This window comes from Anopheles gambiae, chromosome 2 (assembly GCF_943734735.2).
Source record: "Anopheles gambiae chromosome 2, idAnoGambNW_F1_1, whole genome shotgun sequence".
Taxonomy (NCBI): domain Eukaryota; kingdom Metazoa; phylum Arthropoda; class Insecta; order Diptera; family Culicidae; genus Anopheles; species Anopheles gambiae.
This window is the reverse complement of record NC_064601.1, coordinates 38,859,043-38,878,294: the sequence shown is the minus strand read 5'-3', so window position 1 is coordinate 38,878,294 and position 19,252 is coordinate 38,859,043. Positions and strand designations below refer to the sequence as shown.

At 47.5% G+C, this 19,252-nt stretch overlaps 1 protein-coding gene across 1 annotated transcript in view; it reads left to right on the top strand.

The window, feature by feature from the left end:
• Positions 1-19,252, top strand: part of LOC1274218 (glypican-4) — a 61,980-nt gene that overhangs the window by 34,710 nt on the left and 8,018 nt on the right. Inside the window, exon 2 of the mRNA XM_061643002.1 lies at positions 13,209-13,376. Coding sequence (XP_061498986.1) covers positions 13,209-13,376 — 168 coding nt within the window. The remainder of the gene's footprint in view (positions 1-13,208; positions 13,377-19,252) is intronic.

Below are 19,252 nucleotides of genomic sequence, written 5' to 3'. Positions count from 1 at the left end.
TTTTTGGAGTCGGAATTTTCACCTTTCTTTTGTGGCGCACCGTCCAACCCGTGGAAAAGGCACTTGAACGTACAGTAGCGGCCGAAAAATGTTGTTAGCAGTGATGGCGATGGTTTGATTTTTCTGGGTAACGAACACAATACATTGCATACGGTTTTAAAAGCAAATGAAACGTTTCTTCCTTCCAAACGGTAAGAACAGAGCATTTATATAATCAACATATTTTGGTAGCTACAAATGCAATCGCCATACTCTTCGTTTAATGGCAAGCAATTTAGCTTCAAACGTACTGTAAACGGAAGCAAAACGATCAAACGCGAATATGGGACTGGCCGGACGCGAGGGGAGCGCAATAGCGTTTCGCGATCTCTAGCGATTTAAGTTGATTTTAAAGCAAAAGATGAAAGGAACCACAAAGAAAGAGAGTGCAGTGAGGGAAGGAATATGTTGGCTTTGATTGTCGCCGCCTAACATGAGCGGGAATGATTTATCTTTCGAGGTGAGTGGCGAGCAAACGAACCGGCGCAAAATGGCCAAGCCCCGCGCGTTCGTTTGTGTGGGGACTGTTGTGTCTGTTTTTTTTTTATTTCTTCGTATTTTGCGAAAAGGGAAATTACTTTCGCAATCGCGCAGCGTACGGCGCAACCATGGCGAGGTTAAAAGTGGCAGGTTCGAAGATCCCATTCGTTTGGTTGTTTTACTTTAAACTTTGATCAACGTGCTCGATTGAACATGGCCCAAAAGCACCACCGCGTGATTATACTACACTTGAGCGAACGGCGGATGCGAGAGTAAGTGGGTTGGGAAAGTAATAAGTCGTAAAAGATGCAAGATGGGCTAGCTAATCTAAGCATGAGTACGTCAGAAATTGATTCTGTTTTTATAAGCTTGCTAATCGCAAAGTAAACAATATTGTTTAACGTTAACAATCACCTCCCGGCTTGGGAAAGAGCTGTTTGAGCTTGTCTAACTGTTTGAACAAAGGAATTTATCCTCGTTTGGTAGTCGCTTTGCGTAGAGATAAACTTGATAGATAAGAGTGGTGATGGTATTTCGCTTTGCCGTTTGATTTTGCCACTATCCCCATAGTTCCCCACCGAAAGCCGCGGCGTATACAAACACGTTGCAACGTGATCATAATGACCGATCGTCGATCCTGCGTCGCCTTCCCTCGAAAAGCGTTCGAACACAAATGAAATGCAAATTCCAACCAGCTGTGTCCAGCCGCAGCACGAACTTCACCGGCCTTCGCCAAAGAGGAATCGATCGAGAATATCTACAAAAAGAAAAAATTAAGTAAAATAAAAGCAATCCGTTTTCCGTTCCCTCTCTGCGCGGCAACACGCGGACGCCGTGTGCTTTTCGCCCTGTTGGCCTCAATCAACAGCTCTTCGGTTCTGTTGTTTTTTTTTCAACTCTTTCTTTCTTCGCATTAGTGTTAATTCTTGCTGTGCCGGCGAATTCGTGCCCTGGACAAACAGGGGGGGGGGGGGGGGGGTTGGCTGCCGGGAAACTGCCACGACCCTCCTGTGCAGTCACCGTCTCCAAACCGAAACAAACACGCCATCAAACGGGACGGCGGTGTGGCCGAGGGGATGAAAAAGGATTGCAAATTAAATTTTGGATTCCACAAGAATCCACAAATATTTGCACATTGATTGAGTGATGGCCTCCTGTATTAAGTGGTGCAATTATGTCTGCGGTCGTTTTATTCAAATGGGATTCATTTGATATGCGCGTGTTGTTTGGGCCCGGGTGCGGTTCCGATATGTTCTTGTTTTATGGAGTGTGGAACGAAGGGAAGAAAGATGAGGAAACGGAGCATCTCGCGATACACTCTCACAAGAAAAGAGTCAAACACAGGTTTTCTGTTTCCTTCGTTTGGTGTTTATTTGATGGGCAGCGTTGGAGCGTCGCTTGAAGAATGTTGTTGTCAGAGTGAGTCATCAAATTTTCTTATTTAACTAACGATATAATGCTCAAAACTTTACTGCATTTGAAACATGTTAAAGCCATGTTCATCATATTACTTTTCTTGAAGCTTCTGACTTCCGCTCCTCCACCATCTCGCACAGTCGATGAATCACGCACGCACAAAATGGAAGGCTCCCTATGGGAGCACCAAAAACTAATGAATGAAACTGTTCGCTTTGGAGAAGGTGAAAAGCAAAACAAACCAGCAAGAATACAATGCCCGAGATGAAGACGATTGGGGCCGTTTTGTGCACACCAGCCGAAATGATCAGCCCGCCAGCCATTTGGTATGATCCATGCTCATGCTCATGAAACAGTAAAATAAGGCCCAGTACCGGACCCAGCACTCCAAGTCAGCCAATCCTCTGAAAAAGAAATCATTGCCACGGAGGACCGAGAGAGACAGAGCGTGTGATGGGTTCGGAAAATGAGACTCAAGAATGAACGGAGAAAATCCGTATCTATCTCTGCCTACCAAAGATCCAAAAATTCCTCACTCACACACATACAAACACGTGCACGTGATCATCTTGGCTTGGTGGATCCATGGTTAGGGTGTACTGTGCATCGGCTCCTCGATCGCACGATCGATGATCCCCCTTTCCACCCTCGATCTCAGGTGGAGTGGCCCGCTTCCCGTCGATGAATCGTTCGCATCGTTTATTCGAGCGCACATACACACACACGCGCGCACACCTTTCTCGACAGAGCTCCCACAAGGGTCAGTTCTTCAGCAAGCTTCCCCTTGGGCCGGTTTGGATGGGCGATCGAAAAGGATGATGAAAGAATTTTTATTTCCCATGGTCGTTACTTAGCTCCTTCCGTCCGCGGACGCTTCGAGCCTGTTCCGACCCGCGGTACCGAAACATGTTCCTCCCTGCCTTGCATTCTTGTGTCTGTTTTTTTGTGTTATCGTTCGCGTTTCGACTTGATTCGCGAGTCCGTTTTCTCTTTGGATGGGCTGCGGTTGGGCTGCTTGGGCTTCAACGCAAGCGGGATAATATATCCACCGCGCAAGATCAAGCCACGAGCGATTAGTGAAACGGTTCGGACACGATCAGGTTCGAACGCGTTGGTCTCTGTTTCTGCGCGATCGAACCTGTTGGCGGGCGATTATGCTTCATCTGTAGATGGAATCGGAACAAACCTAAAAAAAAGGTAACAGTTTACAGTAGTTGTTCAAAGTGTTTTCACATAATGCAATATTCATATTTGCAGTTTGCCCACTTTGCCACGTTTTATTGACAATATACTGAAGATAGTTTTAATTTTTGATCGTCTTTTAAAAACTGCATACTAAAGATAGTATTTTATCTCGCTCTCCTTACCTCTCTCTCACACACACTCTCTATCAACAATAATTTATCTCTATATTTAAAATTGTTTAATATTCCAACCAGAACGCACCAACCGTACCCCACTGAGCTTTACTGTTTCTTCAGCCCTGTATTGTGTGCTGCGATCATCTTCGAACGCAAAAAACTCACCCGCAAAAGGAGCTCCGCACCCGTCGCAGGTCCCCGGGGATGCATTGTTTACCCCGGGGTTTCGATGCTCGCCACCATTCTTTCCTTTTCTCCTGTTCGCTCACCGGCAACCCGGCAAGGTATGGCGAACCCGTGTGGTGGGTTCACCCTCTCGGGGAGGTTATAATAATCAACGCATTATTAGGCACTTTGGATTGGGCAAAAGTTGGGCTGCTGCCGGGGCGCACCAAAGAAAGATGATTTGGTATTCGGGTGAGGGGTGGGGGCAGAGCTGTGGGACGAGAAGGGGGCGCGGATCGAAATGAATTGGGCTTTTTTATGGATCTTCGGGTTGTGCGAACGATCGCATAGCGCAGCCTGTTTGTAACGCATCGAGCAACGGGACCGAGGCCGGGCAAGGGGAGAAAAAGAAGAAAAATCCACACCGAAGTAACGAGCAACTGGAGAAGGAAGATTGAACAAAAAAAAACGGTTAAGAAAAATGTTGAGGCATAGTAGAAGGGTGCTGGCGTAAGGAGAGAGGTTCGATAGCAGAGAAAGGGAAGAGATAAGATGCTACACGCGAGCCTCGCGACTCGATCGAAACAGCGCATAACACCACCACCACCAAGTGTAAACACCGTTGAAGGTAGGAGAAAGGGAGAAATTCTAGACAGAAAAAGGTGCAGAGCTTATACACAATGGCACACGAATGTATGGAACCAAGGGAGAAAGGAAAATAACCCCACACACATACACACTAGACTTCCTACTGCGGTCATGGGGAGATGGAAAGTGTTGGACGAAAGGCAAGGAAAGGAAAACCACCAACCGGAGCACACACAACCACAACCACCTTTATCGGCATTAAATTGAGCGAATAACAGCTGCATTAAAGGGTCAAAACGTTCTGACATGAATGCAGCGCCAACAAGAACGGATGGATGCTTTGCGGAGGGGATGTGGAACGTGGGCTGGCACATGCTCTCTATCCTTGTCAAGCTAACCGTTGCTCCCGTGGCACCTACCAACAGGCTCTGGACACCCTCAGGAAGACACCTCTTGAAGGACATAGCACATCCCTGCAACGCAAACCTAAAATGTAGTCGTTGGGCGCGCAATAATGTAGCGATAAAGCTGTAAACAGAAACTGTCCATTTCCCGCCAGCAAAAACTCGACTGCGAATGAAAACAAAACTCCCAGCAACCGATGCAACTAACCGTGAAAGGATGGTTGGCGCGCGTTTTTGTGCTTATTTCACAGCTCTTGGCCAGCCGGACGCTCGTCTAGTGCCCCGTGTACTTACAGTTTTATTGTTTTATTAGTTGCGGTTGCTCGTTTTCGGTGCTTGGCTACCTTAATAAAACAAACCCGCGCACCCCCGAAAAGGAGAAGGAAGCCACGGCAGTTACGGCATTCATTTTCTCGCTTAGCTCTGTAGGCCAACATGCGATCGGTAGCCGGTGAGAACCGAAGCAACGACACTCAACGCACAGATACTCACAAAAAAAAGACTCTTACATTTGTTATCTTTATTATGATGCGCGAGAAGTATACGCTCAAGAAAATGTGAATGGTGATCAGCGTTTTCTTTCATTGTGATCATTGTGGCTACCACCAGCACCCCGCCGTCCGTATCCTTCGACTCCCCCCATTTAAGGGTACGTCCTAAAACCCATACTTAAACGCACTGGCTGGAGCGATTATGAGTTGCATATTTTTCGAGCATTAATTCGATCGCAAGACGCTTTTCAACGGGCTTTCCTCTCTCTGAGTGAGCGTTCTTTATTGTTGCCCCCTTGCCCTTGCGGGTCGCTCCTCGCACGGCTCCTCCCCAAGTGCAGGTTCGGTGGGAATTTTGGTGGGATAAAAATCGTCCATCTCACGTTTGCGTCTAATCTTGGATTGTGGTGGCTCTGCCCTCTTCCCTCTCTTGTAATCAAATTTCTTGCCAGCATTTTCACAGTCGATTCCGGGTCAGGTTGGACTGTTTCTTGTTGGTGTGTTAGTGCTTGTCTTTAGCGTTACACCACACACCTCATGGCGCACATAGAGAGCGTTGCTGCGCGTGTATGTAAAGTCTTGTGGCTTATTAAGCGCTTAATTGCTGATCCCCGGGCCCCCGGGTTGGAGTGCTTTTTTCCCAATTTTACACCTTCCCATCTCCCGTTTCCTACTTCCGATGGGTCGGGCAGGGGCAATCGCTTCCTTACTCTGCCGCCTAATATCTTCATTAGAAGAAGAAAACAAGACACGCGAACGCAATAGGAAACAAAGACGTTGGGAATTATGGGCATTGACGGGAAAGAAAAAAACACGAACAAATCAACCCCAAAAATCCATCCCCGCCTGCCCTAATACACACACACACACGCACAAACAAACTTTTCTCTGACGTCATGCAGCCACAGCAAGAGCGTGAAAAATCTGGCATCCAACCCCTTTTTCGTGCCCGTGAACCACGTCAAGAACGAACCTGGAAGCTGGAAGCGATCCAATCAACGAGTTCAACAGACTTTTCGCCCAACCTTGACTGGTGGGCCGCGCTGGTGCTTGTCAGACTGAAAGGGGGAAAATACAACAAAAAACTGCAACACATGACGTTTTCTGCTCAACAAAGAAGGGAAAGTTGGCATTCGACCTGAGGATGTTGTGTACAGTACGGTTTTATCGAACAAAGTTCGAAGGGACCGAATTCGTCCTCTTGTTGTGTGCTGATGGAACACTCAAGTGGTCAACGCGGGAATGCCGGTGGCATGTACTTGGCGTCGATCGTCCCCAGGATGCTACATTCTTAACAAGAGACTCTCGATTTCATTTCGTCATCCCTCAAAAGCCGATTACTTGTTGAGTGTTTGCTGAAGCTGTTAGAAGCTTTGTAATCGTTTTTTAAGGCATAAACTCGGTGTGAGATTTAGTTGTTGAAATTGCGTTCACCGCAGGAGTTCTTGCGTTACGTTGTTGCAACGTTCAACAATTAGATAAAGCGAAGGGTTGTAGTGATGATGTCATGGCTGGGAGTTGAAAGAAAACTGATGTTTGATTTAGAGTGACGAAGAATTCAACTGTTAATTTGATTGCATTTTATTTACATTTTCTAATGCTGATTTCCTGTCGCAACAAATGTTCGCATTTCGAAATTGAATTCAATTTCGTAAGATTTCTGCGTGACAGTTATGTTCAATTGCCGCCACACCTCTTCTTGCCTTGACTTTTTTTCTCTCTCTGTCTTTCTGGGACGCCAAAAATTGGAACACCGAAGGTGGCAAACAGTAATTGCACTCTAAACGCAGTTTTTCCTCTAAATTTAACAATCAATTGTAAATGAGGTACGCTCTTTCGATGCGGGCCGTGCCCATCGGCCGTCGCCGGTTGGACGGACCATAGCCAAAAACCGTACCCAAACACGGGTATTTGTGACCGTGTTTGTGTGCTGTGTATGTGTGTGTGCATTCCAACAGCATTAGGCAGCATTGGGCTTTTGGTGGCCGCTCTGGCACGGGGGTTACATGGCTGCCGCCTCCTTCTAAACCGCACACCGAGCGTGTCCAATTAAGATTTGTAGCCAGTTTTATTATTATTTCCCATTGTGTACGATTCGTTCCTGTCCCGCTGTCCCCTGTTCAGCTTCTTCACGCTCTCGTACCACCATGCTCCTTGCGCTTTGAAACTTTCGGCGTACGATTTGTAAGCGCAGACTGGATGCCCAGCTGAGGCCATTCTTTCCGATTCCGAGTTCCAAAGCGCACCAACAATTTTCCAACACACCTCTCGGCTGCACTCTCGCACTCCAGACGCGTCCGGTGTGCGTTGTTGTGTGCGTCATGTTTTGTTTCTTTTTTTTCCTTCTTCCCGAAATTCCTCCACACGTCGTCATCGATTTTAGGGAGGTGTTTTCCTGCATTTCACGCCACACCATGGTGTGGTACCTTTTTTCTCCCTATGGTATATTGTGTTGGTCGCCCAGTTTGCTTAACCTTTCTTCGGGGGACCACCCGCACCACTAATTCCGCATCGATGATGAGGCTAGAATGACTTCCGATTCTCTCCTGTGTCCCGGCTTTCATTCGATGCCGGCTGGTGTGTCAATTATGATCGTGTTGGGTTATATGTGTGTGTGTGTGTGACACCATAGGTGTGGAAAATTTACACCTTATTCTACTGCACGGGGGGAATTCCAGCAACCGAATACCGGCTTTCCTTTTTTCTTTCATTCGAAAAAGGTGCTTGCTTCTCCAACGCCTCCGGTGGCGACGTACAGCAAATCTTAATTATTATCTCAAAGGTCAACCGAAACGATCGCTAATTATTACCTTTGCGGTGTGCGGTGGTCCACTGCCTGCAGACCATCCTCTGCAGTTGTAGTTTTTGTTTTGTTTTTTGCTCCACGCGTTGTGCAGTAGGCGGATGCTGTCTGCCTCGGGTGCATCTTCTTGCACTGTGCAGGGATAATTGCTTATCAAGGTGTCATAATGACATGTAAACTATAAGGAAACGTTCGAAATTTCCCTCCAAGCGGGGAAAAAAGCGCATCCTCCCGGGGGAAAAAGGGACCTCCTTCTGTACCTTTCTGCAACCGGATGACGATGGTGTTAATGGTGATTTTGTACCCTGTCTTGAGCGATGCCTACTGTCAATGGCTGAAAGAACAAATTGGTTCTGACGGCAAAAATTGACTCATCTCTTTTGCAGTAAAAACACAAGCACACGTGGTAGGTACGTTTGAACGGAAATAGGGAGTAAAAAAAGGAGCGGCGAGCGAGATCGATTTCGAGACCGGAACGAAATTCTCAATGATGCGTTACGCACTTTACATTTTCACGCTGCCGAAAGACACCGGGACACAGTTTGGTCGTCGAATCTACTTTTGGACAAAGTGTTTCAAGTGTGAATGTGTCTGTGAGTGCGTGTGATCGCTTTTTAAATTGTTTTTCACGCCAGACTAATTGCTCAGTGAGTCAGGTGCGTGCGCTTATGGGCGTAAAATCGACATTATTCGAGGTGTAGGAGCCGGCGTGGCTGTTGTTTTAACAATCTCAACTTGGTTGGTGTGCTATATAGGCACCAAGGGTGACATTCGGGATACACTATTTCCAAAATATCGACCTCTTTCCACTGCAAAAATGAAGCAGCATTTTAAATTCATTCAAAAAGATTCATTTAAAAGGAAACTACTTTTACCCTCAAAGCGTCAGACTGCTTCCATGTGTGCCACTTACTCACGCGGTATCGTCGGTGCCGGTAGAGTGTGTGTACTTTTGCAAATGCTGACAAACATGTTTTTGAGCATCGCTTCCTGTATCCGTCGAGATCAGTTGGGCGATCAGGTCGGAATTAATCGGACCAATGATTGCTCCACTCCGAGAGGCGAGCGAGAGCGATATAGAAGAAATAAAACGGGAAGGAACGGCGGGAAAGCACAACAGCAGCATCAGCAGCAGCAGCAGTAATTTGCTGACCATCTCCCTTTCCAATGGCCGAAAAATGATCCCCGAGAAAGGCAGGAAGCATCTGGCCAAACGTTCACCGAGCACAAAGCGCACCAGAAATAGAAGCAATCATGCTCATACACGGGGCAATTGATTGAACATCGAATAGCCGGGCAAGATACGGTCGCGCATTCCTTTCGCGTGAGACTGCTCCTCCTCCCGCGTACCTTCTCGACCAGATGCTCTGCTCACAGCATTCAAATTTCCCACCGAAAGCCGAAGCGTGTGTGTGTGTGCGGGCAAATAAGCTTCAGCCAACTGAAAGCCAACGATATTCCACGGTGTAATTGCGAAGGAAAAGTGTACCGAACTGAACGCATTGCGTCGAATGCTCCCTCTGGCCGCAACAGTACCTAAGCAACCTAAGTTAAGATAATTTACAGCAAGATTGCTCATCCGATCGATTGCTGCCTATCCGTGCCTGCCCCTGGTGAGTTTACACCACAAGCACTCACAGGTGAGAAGCACACTTTGATGTCGTCATCTGTTGGATGTTATTAAAGTAACAATAGAAGAAAAGACTGAGACAACTCACAGACCACCATTGAAGAGGCTGGCCGGGGCGACGACATGTTGCTGTGAGGATCAAACTCCTCTCTGGACTTTCCGTTGCAGCAACTGCGCAGACGAGATATGTAGCAAGTACCAGTGCCTCATATTTCCCAAAAACTTTCTCGCCTTAGCGTAATTTAAATTGATAGAATGCCCACATTTTGTATCGATTATCTATTTTGAAACATGCCACTAGCACAACCAAGCGATCAAATATGCATAAGCAAAGGGAAAACTGCTTCCGTTCCGTGCCTACGCTACATCATCGTCCAGCATGCAATCCCCTCACGGTGATACTCCGTTTCCCGCATGTAAAAAGCTAAAAATATTCTCATGCCAAGAGAAAACAGAAAACGGCTCTTCGCGGTAGCGGCACTTTCCAACGACGGGCTGCAAGTGTCATCTTGCGGTTTCGGTTTTGGCTCATTGACCCAAAATTACTGCACTTCCTCATCCAAAAATAGTGTGTATCTGCATTACTGCCGCAGAATGTGTCTGTCTTTTACGAAGTGAAAAGATTGATCAATTTGGAAAACTACATTTGGATGAAGTCGTGTTTCGCAACAATTCAAAAGAGTTCAGTACAAATCAAGTGGTACAGAAGTGGCGATGCAACTCACCGACCTGCAGTATCTAAGCGGTAGGTTCATTCTGCAAAATTGAACATATTTAAAGCGTGTTTTTTCCAACTCCAAAATTACAGCATCGTTGGTTGTATAGAGAGTGATGATGAATTTTTCTTTATGCACAAAACTAACTAGTTTATTTAGCCCGTCCCGGAAAGTGACCCCGTTCTGGCAAGGCGGGAAGAGGTGCAAGAGTATCGGAATTCCTGCGCCAGTGTTTATTTAAAACGCACAAATGTCTGGCCCTGACGCTCTCGGCGGGAAGAGAAGAGAGGGAAAAAATATACAACCACGCTCACTCGCTGCAAACTCCTGGTGTGCTGTGTTGCATGTTCTACGCGGGTCTGTGCAGACCCAAACCGTGGAGCCATTTCACCATTATTCTTGTTTAATTTAAATTCCCGGAAATTACTTTCATCTCTCCTATCCCACTCGCTTTCCTATCGTTCTTGCTTTCTCCTCGCATAAGTTGCTGGCTTATTTTCGGTGCGTAGTTAAATATCATGATAATCATTCTCTTGAGAAAGAAACTCCTGTGCGCTAGTGGAGGGTCTCCGGAAAATCGGAACATATGTTGCTGCGCTAACGAAATTCTTCGTCCGTCGGATTTTGGACATGTGTGCGAGCAACATAAGACAGGTGTAGCCGTGGGTCGGTCTACATTCTGTGCACACCGATCTGCTGCGATCTACGTGTGGAAGTGATCATTCCCTGATAGGCTTTCCCGCCAGACGGTTTGAATATTTTATACCCGCAACGGTTTCCATCTTTTATGGTTGATTTGCACCACCAGGTTTTCAAAATTCGAGACATGAATTATTAAAAGCTCATTTTGGATCAACTTCAGCTCTGTCTAACAGCGGGTCGCTGGTAACCGCTTGAAAGTATGGATTAGGTTTGATAGATTTGCGGCCTGCTACCGCTGCTGCTGTGCATTATTTTGTCGCACAAGAATCGTTGGGACGTCGGGCGCCCTAAATGGTCGTGTGGGATTAAGTAGCATTTTACAAGCTTAAAGATACATCATCCTCCGTATTGGGTGGGATTAATGCGCACGGTTACTATCGCCCAACGACTCTATTCCGTTCAATTCCGTTCAAAACCCTTCCCCTGCAAACGAGACACTCTGGGCGGAATCTTCTCAAGAAACGACAAAGTACTGTAGCATTCGCTGCTCTCAAGCTTAATCGATCGATCTTCCGTCTTAACCGTCTTTAGACATAGCGTCGTAAAGAAACGAGAACCCGGTTAAATTGTTGGGCACGATATCGCCAGGTTCCCACCGAATTCCATCCTTCTCCACAGTGGCCACACAGCCTACGGTGCCATGGGAAATGGGGGATATGGAGACTTGTGCGCGCTCCATTGGGTTTCTGCGTGCGGGCGATAGTTATGTTTCGGGTTTTTTTATACTCCACCACTCATCGTCCAGGTGTTAATAGGTACGGACTTTATTAGGCACTAGTGACATAGCTGAAGACGGTATGCCTCTCTCTAGACACACACAGACACATACTGGAGGTAGAAGTCAAGTTGTGTTCATTTTATTCTCTGTCGAATCGATTCGAGTTTTGTTACCCAATACGTATACGTACCAGGGATAGCACGGTAATTATAACCACTTAATGAGACCAACAATGGGAAGAACGCGGCTCTGTCGCTGCGGTTGGCGTAGGGACGAAAATGGCCGATGATGGCGCCCTTACCGCCGCTTCTGACATATCCTTCCCCACCATCCTGCACAGTCAGCCGGAGATGGAGCGTGTGTGCGTGCGTGTGCCGTACTCCAAGATGTCCACGGCGTTAAAGAAGCCGTTATCTTTACGATACACGGCGGAGAAGCTTTAATGGGTGTGTGAGTGTCGAGTGGTTTCGCTCTGTCTCTTTGCCAACCCTGTACAACCGTCGCGCAGGTCCGTCAAACGGCGAGCGACGTGCGTTCTCGTGTGGGAATTCTCTTCATTAGCCAGCTCATAAACACACATTAGACATCCAGCCCAGCAATACCTTTAGAGGTTGCGCCTTCAAAGAATGCGATGAAACTGCTGGCGATTATCGACGGCTTTTCTGTGCGATTTCCTTACAGCTCCCCAACGCCCAAGTCGATGCACTTTCGATGAGATAATGTATTTAACCACGCAAGTAGTTACGATAACAGTGTGTTGCGAAAGATTCTTTCATTTGTCTTCTCTTTTCTCGTGCTTCCGAAAGCGCCCCAGCTTTCCTTTCCGTTTCTGAGCACTGAGCAAACATACTTGCGCTTTTGAGTAACTTCCACCGGGTGACACAGCACCGTTTGTGTCTCATGCATTGGAACAAAAGTAGCCGCCATCCCCGTTCCCGTCTTCTCTGTGTACTCGATGGAAAGAGGGCAAGCATACACACATACAATAATGCCACATTATACATGCAGCGTAAAATGGTGTCTGTAATATTCCGACGGAATGAACATTTCCTCGGGACTGAGTAAGGAAGCATCGCTTTCAGCGGAGACACCTGCGGGAAACAAATAGAGTTGCCCTTTGATGCGGAAGAACAACATTTCCCTCTATTGGGGGACCCTTTCGGCGGCACCGAGGAAAGTGGCTAATCTAGGTGGCACCTACCCCCGACAAACATTTGTCGACTGCGCGGGGGTGTACAGTTTGTGTGGAAGCTTTCTCGAATTTTTCCGCCTTCCGATCTGTTTGCGAGGCGTCGTGCCGACAAGAAGCGGGTCTTTCCTGCTTCCCTAGTAGTATGCACGGTATTTATTCACCTTTTGTAACACATTGCCGCCGTTACAAACATACACCGCCGCTGTGTACCAATTAAACCAAGCAATGTAAATTAATTGTAGATGCCGTCGAAATTAGAGAACGATTGAAGAATGCATGCTCTTCGCTATCCGCGCTGAGGGGTAAGAGATTTGCGCTGGGACAGTTAGTTTATTGCTGCAGCTATATTTTTTTGTAGACCCTTAGTCTTCAAGAATGTGAGCTAAAAAGCAAATACAATGCTTCCGTTCTTTGGAGTTTCCCGCCTCCGCGGTAGATAATCTATGTTAATTATTAAAGAATGTTGTTAAATAATGCATTATGTTTTGTGCCCTTTTTTCCAGATCTAAACCTCCGACACTGCGAGGTGCCACCGGGCGGTGGAACCTGCTGCACGCAGATGACCGAGCACAAGCTCGCCCTGCACACTAAAACGATGGTTGAGCGCAACATCAAAGACAACATCTCCAAGCTCTCGTCCGTGCTCGGCACCCGGGCTCAGCGTTTCAACGGTAAGTCAGACAATGGCCAGTGCCACAGGTTCGTCGTGTGTGTCCCATATTTATGGCAAAATGGCACGCGTAATTAATGCACCGGCACGGTGACACTACCGACGCGCAAAGCTTGTACTGTACGGCAGGCATGTATGTATGCGCCCGATTGCATTCCAGTGGCATGTTACACTGTTCACTCGGTATGAAAATGGTAACGCTTGTTTCTTGTGGACGAACCTGGGGAATCACTCATGTACTCGCTTTTAATCCAGATAAGGCACCATGCGGAGTGCAGTCGTGCGCACATAAGCACACAGACGATACACGATGTCCAACAGGTGCTAAATTGGCCCTACTTGGCAAACAATTAATGGCAACTAAATTTGTACAACAAGCATTCCCTCTGTAACGACTCCGTACGCCGACAAAGTCGACCGATGTCCGGAAACAGATGTTGTCCATAAATGTCAACTTCATCGATTCGGCCCGATCTATTGGCCCAATCAGCTGTGTTGGGACGTGCGTGTTGGAAAGTGTATTTTGTTTCACTTTATATGCATCAACCATTTCCATGGGTGTTTCCTTTTTAGTAGCCTAATGGCTAAATTAGCACGCTTTGTGATTGTGCACATGGTAAGCGATCGCCATCGCTCACGATCTCCTGGCCCCGGCAGATTGTTCCATTCCATTTACGTATGCTCCAGGCATGCTGTTGATGGTTTGTGTAGCATTCGATCGGAAAAGCAGCAACGCTGGAAGCGTGGTTCGTTCGCTCAACGAATGACACTTAGCGTGAGGCATCTACAATTTCCATGTCACTGGCACGTCAACCTGCCACCCTAGACGGTGGAGAATTTCTACTCCATTTTACTGTGTAGCGATGAAAAACGTTCTCCCTAAAGTAGATAACTCTGCTTGTACACATTCCGCGTTGGTCTACATTCCGTGTATCGAGTAACAACATCTGGTTGTCTGGACGCATGTCCAGATGGGTCTGGCCTCCTATGCGCGCCCTCCCGTCTTCCCGGTACGTCCGGCAGCGGTACAGCAACGAAGATCGCTCGAAGTGTAATCTGTGTTGACACGTTGCCTCACAAAATGGGACCACAAATTTGCCTGTCAAGCCTTGACACCTTGTGGGTCCGGGCTTTTGAAGATTGAAGGCTTTCGTGCTCGGAGCAATCGGTTCTCCCTCGTGCAATCATCCATTGTGTTAGCTCAATCGTTCGTCTGGGACGTGCGATTTGGTGTGATTTCTCTTAACAAGTACCGGAACGAAGTACGAGCTGCCGGACATTCGGGGCAGGGCGTAGCTCTGATGGCAATTCCGGTCAGCAAAGGGAGAGCCTGAACTGTGCAAACCGTGCGCATGCTGCAAGCCGCCGACTGGATGACTTCAGGTTCGTTTAGTCAGCATCAACGAATGGTGCTGTAATTACCGGATGCGTTACGTGAGACAATGGAGGTCCAATATCAACCTTCGAGTGTTTTTGTGGATGAGTACAACTTAATCCATAGCATCCAATCACGTTCCACGAGAATTGTTTAAAGAAAAATAGGGAGCGAGAGAAAGAGAGGAAGGAAGGGCGAGAGGGAGAGAGAGAGGTACTGGTCACCTCACATTTTTTCTCGGGTAGCTTGATTTGCTTATCTCAACAGCTTGGCGACTCTCCACTCAAGTACCCTGTTGGCCGCTGATCCTCTTCACCACATTTTTTCGTCCCTTCCAACCCGCATGCCTTCCCATTGCTTCCTCTTCATATTTGTCATCCAGACTGAACCGCGCAAACCATACGCTGGTACGTGTTTGCCCAAGTGGCCCCCGTAAACTGCACCGTGGAATCCGTTCTTGTGTAATGTTTGGCATTCTACACGGCGTTGTAAATTCCCAACCTCCATTATCGCCCATCGTCGGCACGTACCTCGCGCCCATCTCCTGGTCACCTCGTTGCGTGGAGGATCCATTTGCGATCGGATGCGATCGACGGATCGGTGATGGAGGTAGGTTGAAAGACCACCGGTGCGCGTCTGCCGTACAAGTGGATAAGCGAGTGCACCTTGGAGAGAGAGAGAAACGGCCCGTGGTGGGGTAAGATGTGCCAGGAAAGGGATGTCGCGACGGACTGTGTAACATGGGCTAGACTGATCTAAAGTTTGTTTAGCTAACCGGTCGTTGTCGTCCGTGGCGTTGTGTGGTGTCACCGAATCGTTAGAATTGTGTGGAATGCGGAAGATCCAACAACGAAACGAAGAAAAGGGGGAAAACGACAAAAACCGAAAGGCAGTGTACTCTGTCAATTGCTGGTGGTATTTAGGAATTAAATAACAGACGTCAGCAAGAAAACAAGAGTGCGATGATCGATACAAATTTGCCCACTGTCTGGGCTAGAACGAGAATGTTCCTGGTGATTATACGATCACACCTTTCAGCGTGTGATGGAAACTTTTTAATCAAACTGTAAATCAACATCCAGAACCCAAATTGTGGCTGTGGATATATATATCCAAAGCCATTCTTCAGTTCCGTTGCAAGGAGAGTTGTTTACTTGTGCCCCGGTGTGAATATAAACTGAACTGGGAAGCTAAGATGAGTAAGTGAACATGCCCGAGGTGCATTCAAAAGATTCATCATCGTTAAAGCTTCTTCGTCTCCAGCTTAACATCGTATATGCATATGATGATCCATTTCCTCATTCCCAACCTCGTCGAAGCTACAAAAACGCATACGGGGCGCGAGACAGGCGTGGTGACAGAAATTTGAGCATAAGGGAAAAAAGGAACCCAAGCGGAAGGAAGGGAATTGGAGTTTATTTGTATTTGGGTGTGGAGCGGAGAATGCCACCAACACTCCCCCCCTTCTTCCCCCTTCCCCTTTCTTGTCATCCTCCACCAAACTCTAGCTTCGAACCCTCGGAACGCATTCCATGCTTCCCACCGACGACCATCGATCCTGCCGAAAGATTTATCATTTACTTTCGCCTGGGCGGGCCTGGACGGAACGCTTTCCTTCTCGTTGACGGTCGGGTTAGCTAGGGTTAACCGGGTTTCTGTTTGTACAAACCCCTCGCACGGTCTTCCACCGAGCTACCGGTCGATTCGTTCCCGATTTTTTGCTTCTTGGAAGTGCCGGACCAACATGGAGGAAGTAATAGAGGACATCATGCTCCTCCATCTCGCGTTTGCGTTCTACGCACGTTTCAGGCTTGGCCGCATCGGTGTGTTTGTGTGTGTGCGCCTGTGGTCATATAACACCGGCTCGTCCACTGAGCCCCAGCAATGCAGCAGTACCCGCTGGTGATGGTCTTCAAACGCACACAGAGCAACGCAGTCGCTTCGCAAACTGCTGCTGCTGCTGCTGCTGCTGCTGGTGCTTAGGATGTGATGGGTTGGCATTGTTTACTTTAGGCAATCGCATCGCGAGTTCCGACGGCTTCCGATACTGCCACAAACCCTACCTCCCTGTGCCATGCGAAGCGACTTCGATGAGCGGTAGCCACACAGTATAAACCCGGTGGTATGTTGCACCCCGCAGAGGAGATGCATGTTCAATTTCCTTCTCATGCATGCCCAACACGACGGGACTGGGAAAGCAATGGGTAATGGGTGATGGAGGTACAGGCCCGCCGAGCTGGCGACACTCGGCCATCTATCCCAAGATTCCTTAGCTCCATCATGGTATAGCAAGCACGTTCAACGCCTCCTCCGTCCGGGTGATTAAGAAAACTGGTGGCAGTTCGTTAGGTTCATACTTTTCCAGTTTACATTTTCAATGTTTTTTTATGGCTTCACGATGCCCTCGCGTAGGGGTGATGATGAAAGGGGTGGTGAAGTATTGGGGTAAAGGACCTGCGCTGGTCAGGTTCTGGTTTATATAGTCGTGGTTTATTTGTCTTAACATCTTTCTCCCTCCCTGCCTGCAGACGGGGCAGGTTCAGTAAGCTGTCAAAGACACTATTACAATTGAAGTCATTTTATTGTACGATACGGGTCCGGTGCAGTATAATGAGTCATGTATTTAAGATACTTAAAATAGGGTTTCTAATTTCTAAATTGAATCTCAAGACGTTTTCACAACATCCAAAGTGCTAAAAAATGTCATTAACACCACACTATAAAATATATCTATATCAACTGTGCACCTTCCGCATGCATTCCATCAAGGGTTTACGGGAGGTTGTGCCGTGCCGTTGGAACGGTGGTGAGACCCGTCCAATTTATTCATAGCTTGCCGTTTTTTACGCTCCATTTTAATGACATTTCGATCGGTGGCTATTAACCCGATCTCCCGACCCTTTTTTTTCCTCTACTCGCGATACACACCACATCGTTCCGCGCGGGATGTGTGATTTTATTATCTGTGTTCGCCCCTACCACTGTCAGCGTGTGTGCCGTTTTGTAGGGCTGCCGGAACCCGATTACCTGTTGTGCCACGGCAGTGACGGGTAGCTGATCAACCCACAGCCAACCTCCATGCCAGGGACAGGAGAAGCGACGTCGCCTACGACGTTCTGCACGGTCGTACAACACTAGAGATGGTACCAGTGAAGCCATTTTTCAAAGCCAACGAAATTGTCTCCTGCATTCTCTCGCTGCCGTGACCGTGCCACATGCACATCATCGCATCATTTGCATCGTTGGAGCAGTTGAAAAACCCGTTGTGTGCACCTGGCTCTCCAACATTACGGGGTACACTCACTCTGTCTGTCCCTATTTCTCTCCCCCCAATGTAGTGAGTGGTTTCATTTATCCTTAAGTGCTGGGTCGGGATAAATGATTTCCAATGGACCAGTGGATTGCCTTCAAAGTTGGGGCATGCTGGTAGGGGAGGGGGGAGACACTGTGCGCCTGAGTGAATATTTTATAGGCAATGAATATCAATGATTTAATGATAATGAAGATAGTACCTGGTTGCCAGGAGAAAATGAACATCGGTGTCTTCGGTCTCCGGCCGACCATCCTGCTGCTCTTCTGCGTGTAGGTTGCTGCAGCACCTACACGTCAGATCAGCTTAAACCACCACCCCTTGCGTCCTTCTGTACAGCATAAAGTAATTACATACAGTCACAAAAAAGGCAACAACGACTCAAAAAAAAACATCCCACTTGATGACACTGGCCTCTTTGTCACTGGTGGCAAAATGTGTCCTTCGGGGGGCTTGATAATTTTCAAACCACAACACGTCGCCAAGCTGTGTAGGAAGTTGGTTCATTAACTTTGATATCGTACATCGGTTACTGGCGGCATCTGGAAGCCACTCACCACGTGGCTTGTTTCAGAATTGACCACGGCCACGACTACTGAACTTTAAATTATACCTTCTGCGACAATCGCTTATTGTAGCAACTGCTTTGTTAGCCGAATGCCCTAAGCTATGCTGCTTAATTTGCTATTCTGAGCTTCGATGTCGCGTTCATGCGCCGTCAGGAGAGGTAAACAGGATAAAAAGCAAGCGACATCCCACGATTGGCGCCCACACGCCCATCACAATGCATCAACGGTAAACGCTGTGTGTGTGTGAAGATTTTTGACGATCCCACCATCAGGTCGTGATATTTCCATAGGATAGAAATGTTACATTAATCTAGTAGCTTAATATGTACGAGTCAAAAATTGAGAGAAAAAAAACATTGTTGCTACCCGTTGCCCAAACAGTTGGGAAGAATTACAATCCAACCAACTCCCCGACTCCGACAGGGTACAGCATCTTCCAGGTTAAAGCTCTAACTCCTAACACAGCTTCCACAGCCTAATGCCGTGCTGCTACTTCATCGATTCCAGTACCCCATTGATCATTAATTCCTTTTTGTGCAAGACATCTACTTCTTCACCATATCGCACTTTGTCCTCATCTCTTCTCATTACCAACGATTTCGAATCCCATGCAAGGTAGTCTT